The 25,502-nt window shown below is 45.5% G+C and overlaps 2 protein-coding genes across 7 annotated transcripts in view; one reads left to right on the top strand and one right to left on the bottom strand.

Moving 5' to 3' along the window:
* Positions 1-2,801: 2,801 nt before the first annotated feature.
* On the top strand, positions 2,802-23,144 carry ZNF18 (zinc finger protein 18). Of its 6 annotated transcripts, none has more exons than XM_068529612.1 (7): positions 2,802-2,817; positions 8,028-8,854; positions 10,084-10,270; positions 10,692-10,783; positions 16,391-16,475; positions 17,119-17,226; positions 21,529-23,144. In XM_068529612.1, the coding sequence occupies exons 2-7, from the start codon at positions 8,468-8,470 to the stop codon at positions 22,293-22,295; spliced, it is 1,626 nt and encodes a 541-aa protein (XP_068385713.1). In that variant the 5' UTR covers positions 2,802-2,817; positions 8,028-8,467; the 3' UTR covers positions 22,296-23,144. The 6 variants fall into 6 exon arrangements, with proteins under 6 accessions (XP_068385713.1, XP_068385716.1, XP_068385715.1 ...); XM_068529615.1 differs by lacking the exon at positions 2,802-2,817 and adding an exon at positions 2,844-3,578 and having other exon boundaries at positions 16,397-16,475; XM_068529614.1 differs by lacking the exon at positions 2,802-2,817 and adding an exon at positions 2,845-3,578 and having other exon boundaries at positions 8,352-8,854.
* A 1,987-nt stretch (positions 23,145-25,131) lies between these two features.
* DNAH9 (dynein axonemal heavy chain 9) overlaps positions 25,132-25,502 on the bottom strand; it is a 303,311-nt gene continuing 302,940 nt past the window's right edge. The window contains exon 69 of the mRNA XM_068529609.1: positions 25,132-25,435. Within this exon, the coding sequence (XP_068385710.1) occupies positions 25,208-25,435 (228 nt within the window). The 3' untranslated portion in view covers positions 25,132-25,207. The remainder of the gene's footprint in view (positions 25,436-25,502) is intronic.

The following is a 25,502-nucleotide window of genomic DNA, read 5'->3' as shown; positions in this document are numbered from 1 at the left end:
TGATAAACCATAATGGAAAAGAATATGAAAAAGAATGTATGTATATTTATAACTGAATCACTTTGCTGTACAGCAGAAATGAACACATTGTAAATCAACTATACTTAAATAAAATTAAAAAAAAAAAAAAGAATCATCTATGGAATTCAGAAGTTTTCCACATCTGTACCTGAAGGCAAGAGCTCTTTTTCTGGCACGAACAAAAGACAGATCAACATTACACAGAGAGTCTTGACGAGGTGAGATCCCAGCTTTCAGTAAACTTTAGGCTCTGTGGTTGAAACCGTATCCAGAACACGAAGATAATTTTCAGTGATGCTTAAGGTCATACAATATCGCACCAGGCACTTTTGGAATTTCTTAGAAGGCACATTTCTTCAAAAATTGCTTAATTAACAGATGGTATTGAAAAATGAAAATGTTTTGCCAATGATGTACTTTTTCCATTTGGAGGGTTTGTGAAGTTTCTTTTTTTATTTATGACAACCATTAAAACTAAGTGTTGAAAAAAAAAAAAGAAGGTAGAACAAGACCTGAAAAATCTCTGTATAATGAGAGTATTAAATCAAGATTTGCTCAAATAATGAGGCCTGTTCCATCTCATTTTAAGTGGGAATTTTATTCAACAAGTAAAATAAGTACTTTGAAATATTATTTTTTCATTCTTACCTCAGTCTTCGTTAACTTTTATATTCACATGTTTTATTATATAGAATATGTAGGCAAAATAATACATGTATATTAGTTATTAATAAATACATATACAAATAGTGGCTCTCTAGCCTCAAAATAGTTTTACTGGTAAAGGGTGCTTGATCAAAAAAGTGTAGCGACCACTGCTCTAAATCAGGGCTTCTCAAATGTGGCTGCACAGCAGACTCACACAGAAGGCATGTTAAGCCCAGATTTCTTGCCTTCTCCTCTAATTAGGTTCTCTGAGAAGTGGAGCCTGGAAATACAGCTTTTAAGCAAACTTCCAAAATGATGCTTTTGGCACTGGTCTGAGGAGAAGCACTGCAATGCACAGTTAATAATAAATAATTGTCTCAACTCAGACTTCAAGAGACTAACAGACCTAGTTAGTGGCCAAAACTTTTATGGGCAGGAGTGATGATCACATATCACAAGGGGCAAGTTGACAGTTTATAAAAAAATTAGTAAACTGCCAAGTGTAGCTTCCATATCAAGAACCATCTATAAGAATTAGAGTTTTCAACCTGAAGTTCGTGGGTTCCAAGGATGCACTTCAGGGCTCTGTGAAATCCCTGAACTTGCGTGAAAAATTTTGTATGTAGATATGTATGCCCACTTTCCTTGTGAAAAGATTTATAGCTTCCATCAGATTCACAGAGGGCTCTGGGGCCCAATTAGAGCTTTCAAATTACTGTTATCTTCCTTGGATGTTGATCAGCTAAAAACTTACATGTTGAAGATAAAAACTCATCATCTTCCCTTTCCAAACCAGCTCACCTCTTGAATTTCTTAGAAGCAAAGCACGTTGGTGTTGGAAGTAACACCCTCTGCAAGTGTCTCTCTAAATGTTTCTGACAAATTGTTACCCATGATCTGCTCAGGAACTCAAAAAACAGCTTTGTTACACAAGTCACCTTCAGAAACTTCCACCTGGGTTAAGCTGAAATAGTATTTTTCACTATTTTCGCTGCAGAGTGGGTCTTGCTCAGGCCCTGGGACCTAGAAAAACATGCTGAATCCCTTTCCCACTGGTCAGTTTTTCAGCTATGTGAAGACATCATGACCCGCCCATCCCCCCCTTCGCCCAAAGCTTTGTTTCTTCAGAGGAGATGTCTCCCATTCCTCCTAACCCTGGGCAGGGTACTTCACCATATTGACAACCCCTTTTTTAAATGCTCTACGGTTTGCCAATTGCCCATGATTGAACATTCATACGATACACACGTAACTCCATTCTCCCAGATTTGGACCTGATACTTACTACTAACACAGCTTTGTCCCACAAGATGACTGTGTGGTCGAGTGCAGGATGGCCTGGAAATGGGCAAGCCTGGAAGTTCTGAAACTGGTGAGGGCTTCACCCGTTACTCCGGTTAGAAATGACGGGGAAGGAGGTAGGGGTAGAGAGCGGACAGAGCGGAGGTGTCGAAGAGATAGACAGGCGGTAAAATCATAGGACTTGGCCATTGTTGGCACGTGGGAAAGGGAAGAAGGGGAGGGAGGAGGCGAGGAAGACACCACGTTGAAGGAGTGAGGTGGGGCGGGGGGGCAGACAGGCAAGAGACAAGGTGGGAAGAGAGGTTGGCGCCCCACTGAACTTCAACACTGAAAGAGGGGAGGTGGAAGGAGAGTGCCCGGGAAATGCAGAGTAGGCGAGAGGTGGAGAAGCGGGACAGAGCAAGGTCGGGGCAAATCATATGCCCCTGGGAGGCCAAGTGAGGTGAGAACCCCAAGGACGAGAGACTCCGGTTAAGAACCTGGGATAGGGCCCGAAAGCTTCAGCTCTGGGTGTGGGACTGACAGAGGGGTCTGGGAAAGTCACGAAAACGACCTCTGCAGCCCTCGCAGTGCTTGGTCCAAGTGCCCGGCCCAGACCCGGGGCTCACTACACACCCAGGTGAGGACTGAGTGACCGCGCGGAGCTCGAATGAATGACCCAACCGCCCGCTGCGGGCGACGCACAGTGGCCTCGGCGCCGCGGAGGCGCGGGCGGGGCGGAGCGACCCGGGAGGCCAATCGGAGCCCGCGCCTCCGCCCCGCCCCCGCCCCGCCCCGCCAGGCCCAGAGGCGCGCGCAGCCTCCCGTCTCCCGGAAGTGCGCCGGGAGCCGGCGCCGTGGGCCGAGGTGAGCGCGCGTGGGCTGGACAGGCCTGGCCGCGGCAGCCCGGGGTCTGGCCTGGCGCCGCCCGCGTCCGCGCCGGACTCGGCCGGAACTCCGGGAGCAGCGGTCGGGCCGGCGGACGCGCGCCCGAGTGCCCGGGAGCGCGCGCGGGGACGCGGCGAGTGCGGGGGAGGGGCGGCGGGGCTGTGAGTGGACTCTGGGGTCGTGGAGACCCGGTACCCCGGACCGGGCCCTGCGTCCCTGAGCCTGTGGGCCCCTCCGGACTCTCCAGCCACGTCTCTGGACTGGGACCGAAAAGGGGCCCCTCCCTCCTGCCTTCCCCCCAAAGGCTGGAAGTGAGCCTCGGGAAGAGGGAACCCGGATGGGCTGATGCCCGGAGTCTCTTTCCCGGCGCTGTCGGCGTCGTGGGCACAGGGTGGAGAACGCAGTGGGCAGCACTGCCCGGCGCCTGGCAGGCCTGGATCCCCCCTGGCCTCCGGGGCGCTACATGCCTGTAGCTTCTCCTCCCCTCCAGCCCTTTGTGACAGCTCCCAAATCCGCCCCCCCAAATTCAAAGGTTTGCAGCTCTCCTCCCCAGAGCACAGGCTTAGAGCTTCCTGGGTTTGAATTTGGCCGCCGCTGTGAGCCTCAGAGGTTGCCGACCTGTACACTGTAATACTCGCCTTGCTGGGTAATTGTGAGGATTAGAAACGACTTGAACCGGGCCTAATAAGGAGCTGATGCATAGTGTTAAAGAAAAAGTTCTCAGAGACTCGTTAAAAACGGTAAGGCAGACTATTCAGGGGGGGCTACCGTGGGGCTTTGTGGTATTGGAGCGAGAGATTGAATACAACAAGGACAAATGGAAATTTATAGCCAAGGGGTGGGGTGGGCTGAGTGGGTGGAAAATTACTAAGAGGAAACATCTGGGTTAAGGGGGGATTCTAGCTAAGCCAACTTGACGGGTTTTGTTGAAGACAGGCCAGGGCGATAAGGAATTTGACCAGATACCAAGGGATGTTGAATTTGATCAAATGTCAAGTCTTGCTGACTCCCTAAACTGGAGTCAGCAAGATTCTTGCTAAACTGGACTGTAAGTGCCAAGGACAGAGTCCAAGGGCCAGTCCTAGTCAAAGAGATGACTCAGTCAACTTCAGCTTGACTCAAGTTTGATTAAGGAGACAGTCTTTGTCAATAGTAGGTGCTCTGCAAATGGTTACTTATATATGAATGCATAGTAAGTATCCTTACCTAGATGTTCATTTAAAAATTCATTCTAATTCGTTATAGCTTTAATAAGTATAGCAACTGTACATTTGGGATATCTTTAATTTTTTTTTCATAACTAACAGGAGCAGATTCTCATGAAGTCAATTGGGATATCAATCTATAAAGCATCTATCAAGTAATTTAACTATAAGCGAGGCATTTCCCCTACCATTATGTGAGAGTATAATTGCTGAAATTAGATTTAAATATTTTATAAGATCTATAGTTTTCCCTAAAAGTCAGTTTCCCTGTTATCTAAACTGCTATCTTAATTCAGGAACTAAGTAAATGTGAATAATTTCTACTGCTAAGTCTCTTGCTATCTGAAATCTTGCTACTTGTTATTTGAAACTCAGGATCTAAATAGATCTAGATAGTGAAGGATGCGTGTATATTTATTAAAAATTTTAACATATTTATTTAAAGCTGTTCATTTCTCTCTAAGCAGTGCTTTAGCTGTTTCCTACAAATTTTGATATGTTGTGTTTTCATTGTCATTCAATATGAAAATATATTTTAATTTCCTGTGTGGTTTGTTTTCTTTGGTCATAGGTTATTTAATATTGTTATTTAACAATTTCCATATATTGGGATAGTCTAGGTATCTTACTGTTATTGGTTTCTGGTTATTGATTTCTATGTGGTCAGAGAATCTATACTTTAAGATTCCAGTGTTTTGAAACTTAATTATACACATGGTCTGTTTTGACGAATGCTTCGTATGCACTTGAAATGAATGTGTATTCTGCAGTTGTTGGTTTAAATGTCAATTACATCAACTTGGGTGATAGTGTTGTTCAGACTTCCTATATCCTTACAATTTTTTTTGGTCTATTTTTTCTATCAATTACTGAGAGAACAGTGTTAAAATCTCCAACTATGACTGAGGATTTGTCCCTTTAGAGCTGATATTAGGTGCATACACATTTAGGTTGCTTTGTGTTCTAGATGATTTGACCCATTTATCATAATGAAATGTCCCTCTTTTTCTCTTTGTCATGAAGTCTCTTGGTCAGATACTAATATAGCCATACCAGCTTTCATGTGCTTGCTGTTTGCATGGAATGTCTTTTTCCCACCATTTTATTTCCAAACTATCTGTGTCTTTATACATAAAATGTCTCTTGTAGACAGCATATCGTTGGGTCTCACTTTTTTAAATTTGACAATCTCAACCTTATAATTCAAGTGTTTAGCCCGTTTACATTTAATGTAATTATTGATATGGTTGGGTATTAATCTATCATATTGTCTTTTTTCCATTTGATCTTTCTGGTTTTTATTCTTCTCTTAATCCTTTCCTGTATATTATTGACTGTTTTTTAGTGTTCGTCTATTGGCTTTTAGCTGTACCTCTTTGTGTAATATTTTTACAGCTAACAGTATGCATCCTTAAATTATCAACATTTAATTTATCAGAGTATACTTTAATATTGTACCACTTTATAATTCACATTTCTTATTTCCTGCCCCTCACTTAACACCTTTACATTTCCCATCTGTCACTTCACCTGACACTACTTCTTACTTCCAACTTTCTATTTCTGAATTAGCAGTTCATAAATGTAAAAACAACAGATTAATTCCATTTACCCTCTCCTTTGTGCTATTTTTATATCTTTTACTTCTACCTATCTTATGGTCTACTTATACTATTGTCATTTTTGCCTTAACAGTCAGTTGCCTTTTAAGGAAGTTAGGAGAAATAAAAGCATAGTATCTTAAACTTATTCACCATGTATTTACCATTTCTGGAAATCTTCATTCCTTTCTGTACATATGAGTTTCCCTTAAACTGGAAGAATGTCCTTTAGCATTTCTTGTAGTACAAGTCATTGGTGAAAAATTCTCTTAGCTTATTTATCTGAAAAATGTCTTTATTTTAATTCTTTCTTTGAAAGGTGTTTTTGTTGGATGTGGAATTCTGGGTTGATGGTTCATTTTCTAGAATTTGCATTTGTTTCTTTTTATAATTTCTGTTTCTCTATAGAAAGTCACTATCTCTTCTGTCATAAAGACTATATTGTTTTTAAGTCCTCAGGCCATCTGAAGTTGGTTTCTCTTGACTGCTTTCCCTTGATTTTGAGTCACATTTTCCTGTTTCTTTACATGTGTAGTAATTTTGGATTGCATCCTGGATATTGTGGATGGCACATTGTAGACACTAAGGATTCTGTTACCTTCCTCTGAAGAGTGTTGATTTTTGTTCTAGCAGGCAGTTCAATTACTGACTGATCAACTTGTGTTGGCTTGGTTTTAGGGCAGATCTTTGGAACGCCCAAGGTGTTTCCCAAATTCCTTTTTTTTTTTTTTTTTTGGCCGGGCTGTGTGGCTTGCGGAATCTTAGCTCCCTGATCAGGGGTTGAACCTGGGCCCTTGGCAGTGAAAGCATGGAGTCCTAACCACTGGACTGCCAGGGAATTCCCCCAAATTCTTCTAACTGGATCAGAATAGAGCGGTAGACTGGACCTCCTCTGTGGATCTTGTTGAAGCTTGGCTTTAAGTTTTTTAGGGCAGGTTTAGAGTAGGTCTTTCTCTAGAGCATGGTCCTTACTCCTAACATGTGGCCTTTCTGGTATCTCAGGATGCCTTGAGTGTTAATAAGGTCTCTCTCCTCTCAGGGTCAGAAACGCACGTGTCTCTCATCACTGACTGGCCTTTTGTATCCCTCTTTTGCTCTTTTAACCTGGTAGCAACTGCTCTCTGTTGAACCTTGCATAGTTTCACCCTACTGAGTGCAGCCCAGCCCTTGGCCAGAACTCACAGGGGACCCCACACAGACTTCCGCCTCCACCCCATAGCTCCCTCCTCCCCGCTGCCCTGTTCTTCTGATCCCAGCCACTTCAGTAGCTCCAAATGCTGATCTCTGCCTCCTCAGTTTAGTGAGACCTCTGGTCTCTGCTTGAGCTCCAGCCTCCTGCACTGGGATGAGGAAATCATCCCCCGGCAGACAGCGGGATGATCATGGCCCTCCTCACAAGCTTTTCTTCTCTCAGGGATTCCATTCTCACCTTTCCTGTTGGCCAGTGCTTGAAAACAGTGGCCTCTTAGGTGTTCTCCAGTTTTGTCATTGTTTACAGTAGGTGGGCTGCCATGACCAGAAGTAGAATTCCTGAATTATTGAGAACATACGTTGCTGTAGCACTCTGGGTGCTGCGTGAATATGAATGAAATATATGGGTCTCTACATAAACAAAAAGTACAGTTAGTGAGGTCCACATGAGAAACCTAATATTAGATCGATCCTTTTTACCTTACTCCTTCCTTTTTTGTACCCTTGAAAAAAATTTGCTTTCTTTTTTTGTTTATTTTTAAATGATGTTGTGATATGGGGTGGATTGTTTGGGTGAAGTGGTGGGGATGAGGACGTTGTCTTACACCTCAAGGAAAAAGCAGCCATCAAAAGCTGGCGTGTTGTACTGATCTCTGATTAAGCCAGACATCCAAGTGATTGAGTGTTGTGGTTCATGTTATGGAGAAATGATGACCTCTAGCTCCTTCATAATATTTTAAAAAGATAGACCCAATAATCTAATATTAGGATTACATGCAAGAAAGCTAGCTAGAAATAGTGCATGCTCCTTTTAAAATATCTTAATATTAACTTTGCCATTTAATAGTTCTCTTTTCACTGTCTTAGTTGCTGTCTTCTGAATTTTGATACCACTCGCCATAAAAGAGTGATTACTTGCTTCAAGTCTGTAGGAATGTTGTTGAGGTAGTCAGTATTTATTCTAAACCTTCTTTCAGTCCAGGGTTGAAAATTTCAGTGTGACAGGTTTTTCATAAATTCCCAGTTGTCAACATGGCATTCAAAAGAGGTCACTTAGAAATTTCATTGCACCTTTTGGGGAAGAGTTCTCTTCAACCTCATTATTTATTTTGGAAGCATTTGATCATTTCAGCCTTAGCCTTCATTCCTAGGGCATCAAGGTCTTTGTTCAGCTTTATTTTTTGGTCTGCAGACACATGGATGCAGACATTGGAGTGTTTTGCAGAAGAGCTGTTTACCTGGAAACCCACAGTGAAAACGCTTGATGTGGTGCGTTTCATTCTTCTACTTGGTCTGGCCTTTTGAAGACCAAGAGAGAACGCTGTAAAAATGGTCAGGGTGATGATGACAGTTTAGATATGGTAGTAGTGGTGTGCTCCGTGGCTTCAGGTTTACCATCTTTCAAAATAGATTAGCGTGTCCATTGACTTGAGAAGATGCACGGTTGCCTCCGAGGCGTCTCAGGTGGCGCGTGACTTTGTCCTTTTCTGAAAGTGCGTCCCTCTCGTCTGCGTAGCATCACTGTCACTCCCCCTCCGGCGTCCCTGTGAGAGGCTCTGTGAAGACCTGGTTCTCCCAGGGACAACTCCGTCCCAGAAGCACGTCACCTAAAAGGACTTGGCAAGCCAGACGATGCCCGTGGAGCTGGGGCAGGCTCCAGTCCTGCTGCCGCCACTGGCCAAGGCCAAGGAGTCCGCGTTCTCTGGGCCAGACGCCACCCCTCGCGGGGAGCCCTCCAGCTCTGAGACTGCACGCCAGCTTTTCAGGCAGTTTCCTTACCAGGTGATGTCCGGGCCCCACGAAACCCTGAGACAACTTCGGAAGCTCTGCTCCCAGTGGCTGCAGCCAGAGGTTCACACCAAGGAGCAGATCCTAGAGATCCTGACGTTGGAGCAGTTCCTGACCATCCTGCCCGGGGAGATCCAGATGTGGGTGCGGAAGCAGTGTCCAGGAAGCGGGGAGGAAGCAGTGACCCTCGTGGAGAGCTTGAGGGGGGACCCCCAGAGGCTGTGGCAGTGGGTGAGCACAGAGTTTTGTGATCTCTGACTGAAGCACAGGGCTCCTCTGGGGTCTTAGCAGGGGTGTTGTCTGTTTTTCTGGCACCAAATATGTAGGCTTTTCCACACCAACAACCAATTCGCTGACACTGTCTGTCTTGGCTCAGACCCCAGAGGATAAGGGCTAGTCCCATAAGACTGACCCCATTTCAGACCCCGTCACAAGCTGCAGGGCCACCCGTACTTATGACCCACTGGCTACAAATTTGAAGGTTACCACAACCCCCTCCTTGGGTTTGATCGTTTGCTAGAGTGACTCATAGATCTCAAGGAAACACTTTACTCATATTTTCCAGTTTGTTATAAAGGATATGATTGAGAAACAGCCAAATGGAGGAGATGGGGGTGGCACGGGACATCCACGCCCTCATCTGGGCACCCCATCCCCCTGGCACTTGTATGTATTCACCAGCTCAGAAGCTCCCTGAACCCCACAGGTTAGGAGTTATTATGGAGGTTTCATTACTTAGGCATGATTGCTTCATCATTGGCCATTAGTGATTGAAAATCTCCAGCCCCTCTCCCTTCCCCAGAGGTTGAGGGGTGGCGCTGGAAGTTCCAATCCTCTGATCACCTGATTAGTTCCTCTGGGGACCGGCCTCCATCCTGAAGCCGTCCAGGGGCCACCGAGAGTCATCTCATCAGCATCAACTCAGGGGTGGTTGAAAGGGGCTCATTCTGCATAGGAGGAGTTGCTCCTGGCCCTCCTGCCCTTCAGGAAATTCCAGGGGTTTTAGGAGCGCTTGCCAGGAACCTGGGACAAAGACCAGTTGCACATTTCTTATTCTACTATCTCAGTGTGTCCCCACACCTCACCTGATTCTAAGACTCCCTGAGATTCTCCACACTTTTTAGCCATTAGGGATTGAAGCTAAATCTCCCATCCCATTCCATCTTTAGAATGTTTGAGAAGCTGTTCCAAAGACGCCTGCGTTTTAATTGGTGGAGACTGTCCACTAGAAACACAACATCAGTGGCCTGTCGGAAGGGCTCCCAGGCCATGGCTTCTGGCCTCTCTCAGGATGTTTCCCTCCCTGGTTCCCGCTGGACCAGAAGTAAATGCTGGCTTTTTTCTTTCCCTGCCCCATGTCCCTAAGGACTGCCTTATGATGCGTTCTAGAAGATTAGCTTTGTATCTTTCAGAAATCCTTACTCTGGATCTTTCAGTAATTAGTACCATGTGGTCTCTAGATCAGCATCCAAGTTCTGGGACAGGAAGTCTTATCACAGAAGGCGGAGCCTGAAAGCTGCCCACTGGGGGAAGCAGAGGCCCATGTTGAAGTGCCTCAGGAGCTGGGGCTTCAGAACTCAGCCTGCCGGTCTGGGGAGCCACTGAGCCACATCGTGAAAGAGGAGGCCGACTCGGAACACGGACTAGGTGAGGGGCAGGTGGTGTGTGTGGTGCCGTCTTGGAGAAATTGTGGGATTGTGGTCAGGAGGCCTAAGAGAGAATTGAAATGATGTGCCGCTCAGGTTGGGGTGTCTCTGGGAAGTCCGGAAGCAGGGTAGACATACAGGAATCACTCTGATTTGGGGATTCAAAGTCTGCAATTTAAACCACTTATGACAGGGCCAGGCCTTTCGGATTTGGGTTCTGGGGAGGGAGGTGGGGGGAGACACGGGTGAGGCTGCTGGGAAGGTAGGGGGAGTCGGAGTGGGTTAGGGAGGTAAGCACAAGTCTGAGATCACAGATGGCGGAACAGGCGTTGGTTCTAACGTGTGGAGGCTTGCACCTGTGCCCTCTGGCTAGTGGGTGGCAGGACATCGGGATTCTTCCATCTTCCTGTCTCCGCCTTCAGCCCTGGCTGCCTCCCCGCTTCCTGCCCGACCCGAGGAAAGGCTCGTCAGAGACCAAGACTGTGGAGCCTGCCTTCTCCACACGGCACCTCAGGTGAGCGGGGTTCCCCTGCTTCTCGTTCCCCAGAACCTCGCTCTGAGGGTCTGTCAACAGTCCGTGGATTGAAAAGGGAAGCGTTCTCAGAAGCAGAGGAGAGAGGAAGGCCTAGCAGGATGACAGCCATACATGTGGAATGAAACCCAAGTTTCAATATTTCTTTGTAGGCAGAATGTTTCCTAATTGTCATCTTTAATAATAGAATCTGGGCCCTCGAAGAAGTTGCTGTGATGAAGCAGTCTTGTCTCCCTTTTTTATTATCTTTGGGTTGTGCTGAGAAAAGGCTGTTATTCCATTTCCTAGTCTAGGCCTCCACGTTGGGGTCGGTTTGTGATCTCGAATGTTATCTCTCACGTGGGACAGGTTAGCCTCTCCCCCCACTCACTTATGGAGGTGTGACTGACAAACTCTAGAGCGCACTTATTTAAAGTGTACAATTTGATAAGTTCTTGGACATGGCATATACAGATGTGAAGCCATAACTGCAGTCAAGATAGTAAACATACCTGTCACCCCGAAGGTTTCCTTTCCCCTCCCTGCTGCTGCTCTACTCTCCCCCAGTCCCGAGGCAACTACTGATCTGCTTGCTGTCACCATACGGTAGTTTGCATTTTCTGAAATTTTACACAAAATGGAACCATGCCACATGTCTTTGTTCTTCTGCATATAATGTATTTTTCTTGCTTGCTTTTAATGGTTTCTCTCTGATTTAAAAAATTTTGACCATGATGAGCCTTGGAGTCATTTTCTTCATGTTTCTTGTTCTCGGGGTTCACTGAAGTTCTTGGATCTGCTGGATTATAGCTTTCACCAAATTTGGAAAAATTTTGGCCGTTATGTCAACTGCTTTTTCTGTCTCCCTGCCTTCTCTGCTTCTTTGGGAACTGTGAGAATAGCACACACGTGGGACATGTATAATCTTAACGTGTGTATATACACATTAGATCTCTTCAAGTTGACCCACAGCTGACTGATGCTCTGTTCTCTCTTTTTAACCTCTGTTTTATTTTGTGTAGTTTCTATTTTTATGTCTTCAGCTCATTAATCTTTTCTTCTGCAGTGTTTTATCTGCTTTTAATCCCATCCAGTGTATTTTGCATCTCAGATGTTTTTCATCTCTAGAAGTTTGAATTTGGGCTTTATCATATCTTTCATGTCTGTACTTAATGTGTTCAATCTTTCCTCCAACTCCTTGAACATATGGAATATGTTTATCTGTATTAATGTCCTTGTCTGCTAGTTTATCACCTGTGTCAGTTCTGAGTCAGTTTTGATGGATGGTTTGATCTCCTCATTATGAGATGTTTTTTCCTACTTCCTTGTATGCCCAGTAATCTTTGGTTGCATGTCAGGCATGGTGAATTTTACATTGTTGGGGGCTGCATATTTTTGCATTCCTATAAATGTTGTTTAGCTCTGCTCTGGGATGCAGTTAAGTTACTTGGATACAGTTTGTTACATGGCACCAGTGAAGCCTTTAGTCTAGGGCTAATCTTCCCCCTGTACTGAGGTGATACTATACCTTATGCTTCTTGATATACAACGTTTTCCACTCTGGCTGCTGGAAATATGAAGTGTTTCCAGCACTGTGTGAGCTCTGGGGACTGTGCCTTCTGCTTCTTTAGGGGGAGGGGGGTCTTTCCTTGACTTGCGGGGACCCTCTTCAGATCTCCGGAGCTCTCTCTTTGTGCAGCTCCCCCGGTCTGGTCTTCTGCCCTGCTAAGAACTCTGTAACCCTCTTGGCCTCCCCAGACCCTGAGCTCCTCTCTGCTGCTCTGGATGTCCTCTCCAGGTGGTAAGTTTGGGCAACTGTAGGGCACACAGGGATCTCTGTTCTGCTCTTCCTAAAGTATATCGTCTGCAAATCATTGTTTCATATATCTTGTCCCCGTTTTTGGTTGTTTCAGCAGGGAGGTAAATCCATTCCCTGTTACTCCATCTTGGCTGTAAACAGAAGTCTCAAGAACAGGTTTCTCTTGATTATGTGGTGAACAACTCTGAAAAGCTGCATTTGATAAAAATCAACTTTTTCTGAAGAACCTAGGGGCAGGACAGGAATAAAGATGCAGACGCAGAGAATGGACTTGAGGACACGGGAAGGGGGAAGGGTAGGCTGGGCTGAAGTGAGAGAGTGGCATGGACATATATACACTACCAAACGTAAAATAGATAGCTAGTGGGAAGCAGCTGCATAGCACAGGGATATCAACTCGGTGCTTTGTGACCACCTAGAGGGGTGGGATAGGGAGGGTGGGAGGGAGATGCAAGAGGTAGGGGATATGGGGATATATGTATACATAGAGCTGATACACTTTGTTATACAGCAGAAACTAATACACCACTGTAAAGCAATTATACTCCAATAAAGATGTTAAAAAAAAAAAATCAACTTTTTCAGGCACCTGTAGACCTTAATCAGAGCATTGTTTCAAACCTTGTGGGAACTCTTCTTGGGAATTTCCTCATGGGGTACTTGAGAGTGAAGGTGAGGACAGGGAAGCCACTGTAGATGTGTCTGAGCCTCAGCTTTCCAGGCTCAAAAGATTTAGAAACCAGAGTCCGAGCTTTGCAGTTTACCCTGGGCAGAGGGTGGGGAGGGGGAAGGGAAGGGATACAGCTTTTTAGTGACTCAAGGGTGCCCATATTCCTGCTTTTAAGTACGCAGAAACCAAACTGTTAGGCAGGAGGCTGCTTGGTGAAAAAGATTTGGGTATTCTGCCAAATATTTCAAGTCAACTTGGAGGATTATTATTGCTTCTATAGTAAATACAGAGTATCCCTATGAAAGGCATATACAACTTATTAACATATTTTAATTAGTGGAGTTAAACATTAGCTCTACATTACATGAGGACGTTAACCATGACTTGTTCTGGAAAGCTTGAAGTCAAGGTATTCCAAACGCTCACCAGCAGCACCATCTAAATATAAATGTATGTATATAAATATATATAAATTACCTATATATAGCTGATAACTGATTGACAGCCACTCACCCCAAACAAACAAAACTCATCCCTACCCGATCCCAGTATCCCTCCCCCAAACTAACAACAACTATTTGCATCAGAAGGACCTCGATGTTTAATGGAGTCTTTTGTAACTAACTGAAGGGAATGTTTAAATACAGTATAAGGAATCATGTCCTCTAATCTCTTCCCTAAATTAGGAACCTCGAGAACAATGGCAGGGTATGAGGTCCACAGTGGTAGATGCCGTGACTGAGTTAGAGACAGTCTCACAGACTTGGGGGTGCACTGGCACCCATTCCTGTGTCTTCAAACCTTGGGGAGGGAACACAGTACAGATGCCTGTGTGCCAGTCAGTTGTGGCAGTGTCCCACAAACCCACAAGATGGTGCTGTTTCCACATGAAATTGAGATTATTTCCCCATCAAATCTCATACTTCCATCCTTCCAGAATAGGAATTTGGATTTTTTTCTCCTCTTATAAAAATGACAGAAAATGAAGATGGCTGCAGTTGGTGTCTTGTCTCTTAAGTAAGGGGCTTCATATGCATCCCTAGCTCCTGGGCAGTTCCTTGAGTAAGTTTGTGGCTTTAATCTGGAGGCACGCCTTCCAGAGACTCCTGAAGCCCCTTTTCTGGGCTTTGAAAGGGCTGATGGTGGCCCTTGGGGGTTTTGGTGGCTGTATTCTTTTCTGCCTTGTACTGTGCTGGGTGGCTACTCTTTTGGTGCCCGTGGACGAGGCCTGTATCCAGTGAGCCAGGCCTCCAGGCAGATGTTACCACGCTTGGCAGCCCGTCCTTTTCTCTGCCAGCGCCGACGTGAGGGTCTTTGTGTTTTGACCAGGAAGACTGGGGACTCCTGTATTCAGCAGTGTTTGCTCAAGCTGGTTATTTCCAGTAGGCTGTTAAGGTAGTTTCCTTCACAGAAGATTAACAAAGTAAGCTGCTAAAAATTCCTACTTTAAAATTTTTTAAATTAAAATCCATATTTAAAATGTGGTTATAGTTAATAGTTAAACATATAGAGGTCACTTTTCCACTTTTCACCTTTTCACTTTTTTCACCCTAAGAAATTTAATTCCTCCTTTTCTTTTCTTTTTTTTTAAGCTTAGTATCTGCTAGTTAAAGAATTTTTGGTGTCTCCACTCTCTTTCAGCCATTTCCAGTCCCCTTAATGTACTGGGGGCAGAGTTAATGTAGAATGGGGAGTGGCCTCCCCGGGTAGTGGGTTGGGTGTGATGGAGGGTGACTTCTCTTCTCATCCTTCCCCTCCTCACTTCTGCTGCCTGTGGCCTGGCTGGCCGTTCATGACAATAATAGATGGTTCTCAACTTTGGGGTTCCCGAGAGTGTGCAGGACCCCTGAATTCTGCCTGTGAACCCTGGGGAGACTGATATCCCATAGGCTGCGTGTGGTAGTGATAGTGAGAATACAGACCGCCTGCCAAGCACTTGTTTGCTAAGGGCTTTGTTTCACCCAGACAACGTACATTGAGTGCCTGCTCTAGCCTGGGCTTGGTCTTGGGAACTGAGAAAGAACAGTGGAGGATCCTTTTCTCAGGGTGCGAATGTGCTACAGAGGCAACTGTTCATTAAATACGTTCGTGTGTGTGTGTATACATATATATAAATATTTAATAAACTGTGATGAATGCTATGAATGAAAAGTAGCGGGTGCTTTGAAAATAGATCACACTTGGTTATTTCTGTTAAACCTCCAGACAGTTTTTTGAGTCTAGTACTATCATTAGGTGAGGACTGAGGCCCAGAAAGGTTTAGTAACTTCCTCAAGGTCACGCAGCTGGAAATGGCAGACCTGGGACTTGAATCCCAGTGCGTCTGGCTCCAGAGAAGGTGCTGTTCATCACTCTGCTGTACAAACTGAGTGTCTAACAGTCAGCCTCCTGGCGGGGAGACTGCCATTTGATTCCCAAAAGTTGACCCCAGCTCCATGGCCTTCCCAGCGTTAAGTCTCCAGGCTCAGTTCCATAGCATGAGAAGGGCATGTTTTGGGCATAATCAAGGGACAGCTTGCTCTAGGGAACCCCTCCATTTCCCACTCACTGGAGGAAAACTGATCTGCTGTTAGACCTAAACTCAGAACCGTCGGGAGATTTGAAGTGTGTGTGGCTGCAGCATTTCTGCTCCGAGGCCACAGTCTGTCTCACAGTGAGACTCACAACTCGCCTGACGTCATTCTTTACCCTTCCCACCCCTTCACTGATTTGCACTTGCTTTTCCAACAAATACACTTTAAAATTCCTTTCCTTTCCCTCTTGAATTTCCAGACTTTAATGAAACATGGGGAATAGCAGGCTCCCGCTGCTCAAAGGCCTCTGATAAGCACTGAGTGAAGCAAAAGGAGAGCGGAGAAAGGGCTCCTGCCTCCTCTTCTCCACTCGCAAAAACAGGCAACTTAAAAGAAAACACGGAACTTAAAACCTAAATGTTTTCTAACCACGGCAAGAAACACTGAGGCAGGGCCTGTCGATTTCCCCTTGAAGCACCTCCCGTGCTTTCTCAGACCATCTGATGGCCGGGATCCTAAGGCCCGTTCCTTTCTTCTCAGCCTCCCACAGGCAGGGACGGAGGGTTGGGAAACCTTCCCTGGACTCACGGCGTTGTGTTTTTCTCTAGGAGCAGTGGAGGCACCTGGATTCCACTCAAAAGGAGCAATACTGGGATCTCATGCTGGAGACTTATGGGAAAATGGTCTCAGGAGGTGCGGGCATGGGTCAGCCTGATGGAAGGAGACATCTTCCGTGTACTTTAGAGACAGCCGCACTGCTTGATGTTTTCTGGGTGGAGGAAATCCTTAGAGACATGGCTGGGAACGGGGGGAGCTGGAGGTGGCTGAGTTATAGTGACAGCTCCCCGTATTGAACGTGCTCTGTGCGCCTGGCACTGTCGGGGCTCCTCGTGTACAGTAACTCCTCTCATCTGTGAAACGGGTGATGGAATTCCCATTTCAAGGTGATGACCGTGAGCGTCAGATCAAGTCATTTGCTCACTGTTACATAGCTCGTAGGTGCTGAGTTACGACGGGGCTCAGCGGTGGCCGGCCATGCATGCTCTTTTCTACTAACCACGGTCCCAGCCAACCATGCGTGGGGTCCCAGTCACGACCCTCGCACCAGCCTGCCAGGTGGTCTGACTCCTCCCGCCCAGAATCTTCTTTTTGTGGCCTTCACCATATATCCTGGGTTTCTCGTGAGTACTGGTGTCTTAGACGCTCCGCACATCCTCAGTGGTCTCCAGAGCTTCCCTAGTTCCCTTTGCACTCAGGGCCCCCCTTTGAGCAACACGGCTTGGTCCCCAGTGCTCCCCATTCATCCAGGCCCACAGATTATCTCTCTCTGTACCAGGCATTTCCAATCCCAAGCATGACCTGACTGATCCAGCTGGGTTTGGGGCAGAGCTGACAGGACCACACCTGCACATCAGCGAGAAGATCCCAAGACCCACCTGCATAGGTGAGTGATCCTCCACTGGTCCAGAGCCATGTCTGACCTCCAGTCATTATATTGGAGGCGGTGGGGCAATATCAGGACTTGGTTTCTATTACATTGGTTCTAACCAGCTGTGATCTGGTCAGTCCAGTTTGAGTACCGAGGTGGGTCTCATCTCTGGCTATTGGGCTGTTGACACATATATTTAATCATGGAAGAAAGACCCTGCATCCGATCTGTTGCCTCACTCTTGCCTGTTGTGACAGCTTTCTTTCTTAGAGAGAATTAAGGTTAGTACAGTTGAGACCAAAACAGATATGGGTTGAATTCTATTATTAAAAAAAAGATTATCTAACAGGCCACTATTATCCTTCCTAACAAGAAGGTTCAAGGTAACTAGACTTTTCTTACTCTGGTTATGGTGAATGGTAACTGACCCACCCTGTACAAAATAAACAAGACAAACAAACAGAAAAATATGGTCTAGCTAATCTCCATGCATCTAAGTTTCATTAAACAGCAACAACAACAAATACTTCATATAAATCACATTATTTTAAGACTGGAATGAAGAAATATGAACTTGTTCTGCTGTAAAACAGCAATCACCCTTTGCCTTCTACATTCTTTTAAAAACATTGCAGTTATGTAAAATCAACTGTCAAACATTCCTGCACACACACACACTCTCTCTCTCTCTCAAATCTACAAAAGATTCCAGAACCATGGAGGAATAAAAGGACCAAGGATGGGAACTGTATGACAGGCCATTCTTTCTCCCCAGTAGGATCTGATTGTTTCCTTTGCTAGTATATCAATACCACAGAGAGAGCAAGCATCACATGAGACATACGGTTTTAATTTTAAGCAATATATTTATCATAATACTACTTCACAAGGATTCCTTTGGAGCAGTATTTTTAAAACTGCATTTTGTGACCAGTTAGCAGGTTGTGAAAATATTTTATAGGGTTGCAACCAGCATTTTAAAAAATGAAATGATAATACCGAATAGAAAATATCAGAATGCAAATAGGAAATACCAGATGTCGGGGTAGGTAGTGTTTCAGGATATTTTTATTCTATATATGTGCATCTGTACTACATTTCAATATAAAAGTATTTCTTATCGTGGGTAGCAGACAAAAAAAAAGTTTGAAAATGCTGCTTTAGAGGTTGTTGCAGTAGGATATTTGTTTTAATAGACTTTATTTTTTAGAGCAGTTTCAGGTTCACAGCAAAATTGAGAGGAAGGTACAGGGATTGCCCCTGTACTCCCGTGCGGTAGGAGTTTATTTGTGATACCCAGCTCACCCTATCTCCATATGGCAACATTCTATTTTTTTTCTTTCCCATCATCTCACCTGCTGACATGGTCCCATTAGATCTTACCTTGAACCAGACTGTGGAGAGTGTATAAAGCCGGCCTGCCTTGATAAGGGAAAGAGACGCCATTGTAGGTTCTTGAGAGAGGTTTTGTGGGGAGAGAGGCTGAGGAAGCAGCCGCGTGCGGGACAGCCCGGGAGGGTCCCCTTGGAGGAGGGGTGCCCTGTGGGCAGCCGACGCAGGAGTCCAGGTGTGCAGGGACGAGACAGTGATACCAAGATGGGAAAGGACTAGTCCGGTCTCAGAGGTACAAGAGTGAGCAGTCTGCCAGATCTGGACTCAGAGCAGGGGGCGGATGTCCCAGGAGAGGGTGGATACGCTATTTTGTTTGACCATATGGAAGAACAACTCACAGGTAAAGAAGGTCAGCAATGAGTAAGCCTCAAAAAGCCTTATACCTATACCTCTAATCAAATTCCCAAAGGATTAAAATTATATATATATATATATATATACACACACACACACACACACACACACACACACACATACAGTTGACCCTTGTATAGCAAAGGTTTGAACTGTGCAGGAACACTTATGCTCAGATTTTTTTCAATAAATTCGTACACGATCCGCATTTGGTTGAATCCACGGATGCAGAACCTGGATACTGAGGACTGACTATAAAGTTACACTCGGAATTTGACTGCACCGGGGTGGGTGCCCCAAACCCCTTGTTGTTCAAGGGTCAACTATATTTGGAAAAATGATTCTTAAGTAGTTATCAGGAAAAATACTGCAAGAACAGTAAAAAGGTTTGAAAGAAGAATGTTTCATCAGTGTTGGGTCTGTAAATATTAAGAGTATGTCATTTTAAAAAGGTAAACTCATTAACACAGTGGGATACTGATATAACAATAGATGCACAGGCCAATGGAACAGAAGACAGAGCCTGGGAACAGAGGCTGGTCTCTAAAGGACTTTAATATGTGATGAAGGAAGAAGCAGAACAAATCCATGGGATGAGCAAAATAAGGAGAAAAGACTCTGGGAAGAGGAATCAGCTTAAATTTTATGAATGTCATATACCAAAATAAGTTGGAAACAGATGAAAAAGACATAAAATATGAAGATAAAATAATAATAGCGAAAACAGGTAAATGTTTGACTCACATCAAGCTGGGGAAGCTTTTTATAAGTATAAAACCAACGGAAAAAAATCATTAAGTAAAAGATTAATAGACTTGACTGTATTTAAAAAGAAAGAGACTACAACTCCTATACATAAAAGTAACCCCAAACAAAATTAAAGTAATAACTAAATGGCGAAAAACTCTTTTCATGAACATGACAGATAAATGACAATTTTTCTTAATATAGAAGGAGTTAATGCAAGCTGATAAGAAAAAAAGTGACTTTCCCAGTAGAAAAAAAGTGGACAGCAGTCTTGGAGTATGAATAGTAACTCATAAGTGTGAAAAAACTGCTCCTTTAATAACTAAAGAATTAAAATGTATACCAAGGAGAAGCCATTTTTCACCAGCCTAAATGGCAGACACTTGAGACACAGTCAGTGCTTACGTACTGGACAGTCACCTCCTCTCTGCCCAGCCAGCCTCTCAGACCCGAGGGTGGCAGAGAAGTTGCGGAAATCGGTTTGCCAGTAGGTGTCAACAGCCTTCATACCATTCATGTCCACTGACACAGTAATTCTACTTTGAGGAACCTCCTCTAAGATACTGATCAGAAATGTGGGCAGAATTTATGAAGAAAAAGGCTTATCACATCATTATTTATAGTAGCAAAATATAACAAACAACTTAGATTCCCACAGTAGGAGAACTCTTAAATACATTATGTTTCCTCTTACGTGTTTATTATGACGTCTCCACAGTGGGCCATTATTCAGCTCTTTAAAATGATATTTATAAAGGCGTCTTTAAAGAAAAGAGAAAGTACCTTTGCCATCTGAGAGGAACATGTTCTAAGGCTCTGAATTAACAAGTTCAGGTCTGGTTCTCTGGCAGATTCCGGGTCTCTAGCTGATAATTTGAAAGACACTGATATAGGAAAGAGAAAGGCAAGCAGCTTCTTTAGATCTACAGGAATAAAGTAACTTATAAAAGTTGAAGATAAATTCTACCACCAAAATAAAAATCTTTACTACATGCATCATTAAGTAGTAATAACCAAAAACCCAAGTTACGATGAGAAAAACAAAATTTAACTGTTATGTGACATAATGAAGCACAAGTGAATGCTGGATTCAAGCGCAGACCGAGGGGTTCACTTTTACACAGCAGTCTCACTGTGCGTCACAACCACAGTAAAATGACACATGGTTGCATTTCATGAATTTTGGGGTGACTTATGAAAGGGAGAATCCATGTGGAATTGATAAGTACCACCATCTACAATTTAAAGGCTACAAAGCCAGATACAGAACTGTTTATACAGTATGATATCGGTTGTGTCAGAAAACACATACATACATACGTACATACATACACACATACGTATGTATAAATTAGATGAAGACTGGAAGGAAATGTATACTCATAGTTGTTGCCTCTGGGTGGTATAACTGAGGTTGATTTGGTTTTCTTTTGTATGCTTTTCAAATCGTTTTTAGTGATCATATTTATCTTTTATATCTAATTAGATAAAAACCAATACTTTTTTAGAGTAGTACTCTCATATACTAGACTTGTTTTTCCTGGGCTTAAGAAACTTGCTGCTTCTTTGCGGGGGTGGCCACTGCAGCCTCTGGGAGCCGTCCTCTGCTGTCACTTGTTCTCCTTGGCTCCAGAGCTGAGTCACAGCCTGGACACACGTGAAGTGAGTGCCAGGTGCCCAGGCTGGACAGTGTTTTTCTTCACTCACCGATGCCCTCTTGGTAAAAAGAATTAATGTTTTGTGATGACCCTCTCTCTGACACACGAGTTGCAAAGCAGGGCAGACCACTGATTGAGCTGCTCCACATCTTCTTTCTCCTTTCAGGGGACAGACAGGAGAATGACAAAGAGAACTTAAACTTGGAGAACTACAGGGACCAGGACCCTCAAGCCTCAGGAGAGCCTCCTCAGACTTCCCTGAGTGGCCTCTTCAGCAAGGATGAGCCGAGATGCTTTGGAGAAGGAGAGAATCTCCCCGAGGCCCAGGAGAACCTTCATGGTGAGGGGACAGGGGCGCAGCTCTCTCCCCGAGAGAGGAGTTCCGGGACACAGCTGGGTCAGCATCCGCCGCCTCTTCCCGGAGAGCCGTCCGCGCCGTGGCTGGAGGGGAAGAGAGAGGCCTCCCCGCGACGGCAGCCGAGAGCTCCTATGGCCCAGAGACTCCCTACCTGCAGGGAGTGTGGGAAAACCTTCTACCGGAATTCCCAGCTGGATTTTCACCAAAGAACTCACAGTGGAGAGACGTACTTTCAGTGCCCCACCTGCAAAAAAGCCTTTCTGCGGAGTTCAAACTTCGTGAAGCATCAGCGAATCCACACGGGCGAGAAGCCCTGCAAGTGTGATACGTGTGGGAAGGGCTTTAGCGACTTCTCGGGGCTGCGCCACCACGAGAAAATCCACACGGGGGAGAAGCCCTATAAGTGCCCCATCTGTGAGAAGAGTTTTATTCAGAGATCCAACTTTAATAGGCATCAGAGGGTTCACACAGGAGAGAAACCCTATAAGTGCTCCCGCTGTGGGAAAAGTTTCAGCTGGAGCTCAAGCCTTGCCAAACATCAAAGATCCCATTTGGGAAAGAAGCCCTTTCAATAGCCAAGCTATCTGAGCCCATGTCTGTCTGTCTCCCGGTCCATTTAAAAATACTTGGCGGGCTTCCCTGGTGGTGCAGTGGTTAACAATCCGCCTGCCAATGCAGGGGACACGGGTTCGAGCCCTGGTCCAGGAAGATCCCACATGCCGCGGAGCAACTAAGCCCTTGTGCCACAACTACTGAGCCTGCATTCTAGAGCCCGCGTGCCACAACTACTGAAGCCCGTGCACCTAGAGCCCGTGCTCCACAAGAGAAGCCGCTGCAATGAGAAGGCCACGCACCGCAACGCAGAGTAGCCCCCGCTCGCCGCAACTAGAGAAAGCCCACGTGCAGCAACAAAGACCCAACGCAGCCAAAAATAAATAAACTTAGTTTTTAAAAAAAAACAAACTTGGCTCCATCCGGAGAAATTGCATCTCTTAGAAAATATCCCTGTTCTCTCATTTTTTCATGGATTGGAGAGGAGAGACTGGGACATGGTTTTAGACGCGGAGGATATCTCGCTCTCTGGATCGGATTTCACGCAGGTTGACTTTCTTGCTTCTGCATCAGGAGAAAGAAAAGTCTTCACCTTTCAGCTCATCTCTTCTCTTGGACCCCTTGGGGAAAATGTGTCACTTGGAGGTCACGTTTTAGGAGTGGTCTCTGGGAAGGGTTTAACTGGATTAGCTGCAGCTGCTGCTGGGAAGAACCTCAGATCCGCCCTTTAGAACTGTGGTCCTAGAGCAGGTCTTCTGTTCCAGAGGGGGGAGCGTAGAGGCCAGTGAGCTCAAGTGTGGTCTTTGTCATAAAGGTGCAAAGCTAACTCCAGGCGTCCCTTGTTTTCAATAAACTTGGTGGTCACTCCCTGTCTTGTCTGTGTCTGCAGCGTCCACTGTGTTCTGACTGGAACTCACAGACCCTAAGTGGTGGTCGAGCTCCTAGATCAGCTCGTACAAACCCACCAAGTTTACCAGCCAGCAGAATAGTGATGGGAACTTGCTAGCCTGGTGCCCCGGTGAGAGCTTGGCCTGTGCAGGGCACTCTGGTGTCCTCTTTCCATGCCCACCTCCCACTTGCTCTGGGGCCTCAAGTTGCCCCTCTTTCTCCTGGCGTCCCCCTTAGGCCATCCATCATTTTTGCCAAAGTGTCCTGGCCTGTAAAATTACCTTCCTTATCTCATTTTGTCTGTATGTGTTAGGAAGAAATCAATAGTATTGATCCAATTTATAGTGTATCTAGAGGTTTATTGACACATATATCTAACCTGACCACTTGTCTCCAAAACTGACGTGACCCAGTGTGTCCTGCTCTCGTACCACGAGACCACTTTCCTTCCATCTTGGTCCTCCTCTGCCTGCTCTCACTGTACTGTTCCCGGTGAGGATCAGGAAGCATGATGCTGATGAGGAGGACAGAGCTATCTCCATGGAAACAGATAAACTGTAGGCAAGAAACTGCAAGTTGTTGGCAAACAATGGGAAGTACGAGAAGAGACAGCACTCAAGTTGGAATCCCTGGATTCCAGAAGAACTTGTTAACTCCCTTATAGCATGAAGATGAGGAATAAGGCCCTTCTTTCGGGGATGCAGGAACCACAAGGCAGAAAGCAGGAAAATCATGGTGGAATTGGCATGAGATTCTGTGTTCTCATAGCAGAGGTTTGGAGGAGGGTGGGTTTTTATGTTTTGAATCAGGAGTTCTCAAAGTGCAGTCCCCAGACTTGGAGCATTGGCAATTTCTTAGACTTACTGAATCAAACTCTGAAGGGTGGGGGCCAGCAATCTTTGTGTTAACAAGTCCTCCAGGGGATTCTGATGCCTGCTCAAGATGAAGAACCACTGTACTAAATAGTAATTAATCCAAAAATAAGTCTCTCCAAGGATATGTGGGAATAATGATCCTAGAAGGAATGGTGAGCCCCCGCAGACGACTTAACAAACAAGCCTCCCCATAGAGCTCTTTACAGCTCATTAAAACTGTAGACCTCTTTGGGCATCCAGTGAAAATGTGCTCCACAGAGGAAAATCTAGAAAACTTTTAGGTTAAAAAGCTTTAGGTGAAAGATTTCTCCTTGGGCCCCTCTTAAATGATCTGAAGGATGACAGAAAGACAAGGAAACAATCTACCTTGTTTGCAGTTTTGTCCTCAGCAAGTAGTAGATGTTAAACACTTGTTAAATGGATGTGTGGATTAATGAAGGATAAATATTGCATATATACTTCCCCTATCCTCTAGAGCAGTGATCAGCAAAATTTAGCCCACCGCCTGTTTTTGTAAATAAAGTTTTATTAGAACGTGGCCGCACCCATTCACTTAGGTATCATCTATGGCTGCTTCGGGGTTACAGTGATAGAGGTGAGCAGTTGCAACAGAAGCAATATGCCCCGCGAAGCCTAAAATATTTACTATCTGACCCCTAACAGAAAAAGTTTGGTGGGCCCCTGGTCCAGAGTAACGTTCCTCAAGCCATAAAGTGCATACAGATCACCTGGGGAGCTTGTTAAAATGCAGACTCTGATTCGTGGGCAATGCCGGTGCCGCTGGGTGACGGACTAGCTGGGAACTAGGGCGCTGGGTGTAGGGCTGTGTAACGACGTCAGGGCTCAAGTGCCTGTGGCTCGTTTCTCTTGGGCTCTTCATGATAACTTATGACTCTGCAACGCTCAAAGCCTGGACCAGACACAGTTGAAGAACAAATCACTTTATTAGGAAAGGGTCAGTGTTACGAGACTCTTCTCCCCTAGTTCCCAGGTCCACGCTCCTCTAGCTCTGCCTCACTTCAGGTCCTTCTCTCCGAGTCCCCCAAAGGAATTCTTCAGAACTGTGAGTGCTTTCGGTTTCTCATCTTTCCCTAGGGCTGGGGTCGGCCCTCCACTTGTCCCTCCGGGCAGCCTCCAGCCCAGCTCTGTCTCCTCAGTGGGTCTGCAGGAAGCTACACCTGGAGAAGCAAGGCTACTCCGGCCAGAACCCACTTGGAAGGCTTTTCCTTCGTCTTCAGGTGGAAAGTCCACACGTAGGTGGGTCCTCGCTGACGAGTCTTGTACACAGGACAGGGGTAGATTCTGCGGCAATCCTGCTTATCTGCGGGGATGGCCTTGAGGAGCAACACCGGCATGGGGGGTGTCAGCTCCTTCAGCTTTCCCTCGGTGATGATCCCAGCCTGAGGACAAGGACACGAGAACATCTCAGCTCAGACCCCAAGCTCAGCCAGCCAGGCTTGCTCCTGT

This window comes from Eschrichtius robustus, chromosome 20 (assembly GCF_028021215.1).
Source record: "Eschrichtius robustus isolate mEscRob2 chromosome 20, mEscRob2.pri, whole genome shotgun sequence".
NCBI lineage: Eukaryota > Metazoa > Chordata > Mammalia > Artiodactyla > Eschrichtiidae > Eschrichtius > Eschrichtius robustus.
The sequence above is the reverse complement of the archived record's forward strand: the minus strand, read 5'-3'. Positions and strand labels throughout refer to the sequence as shown.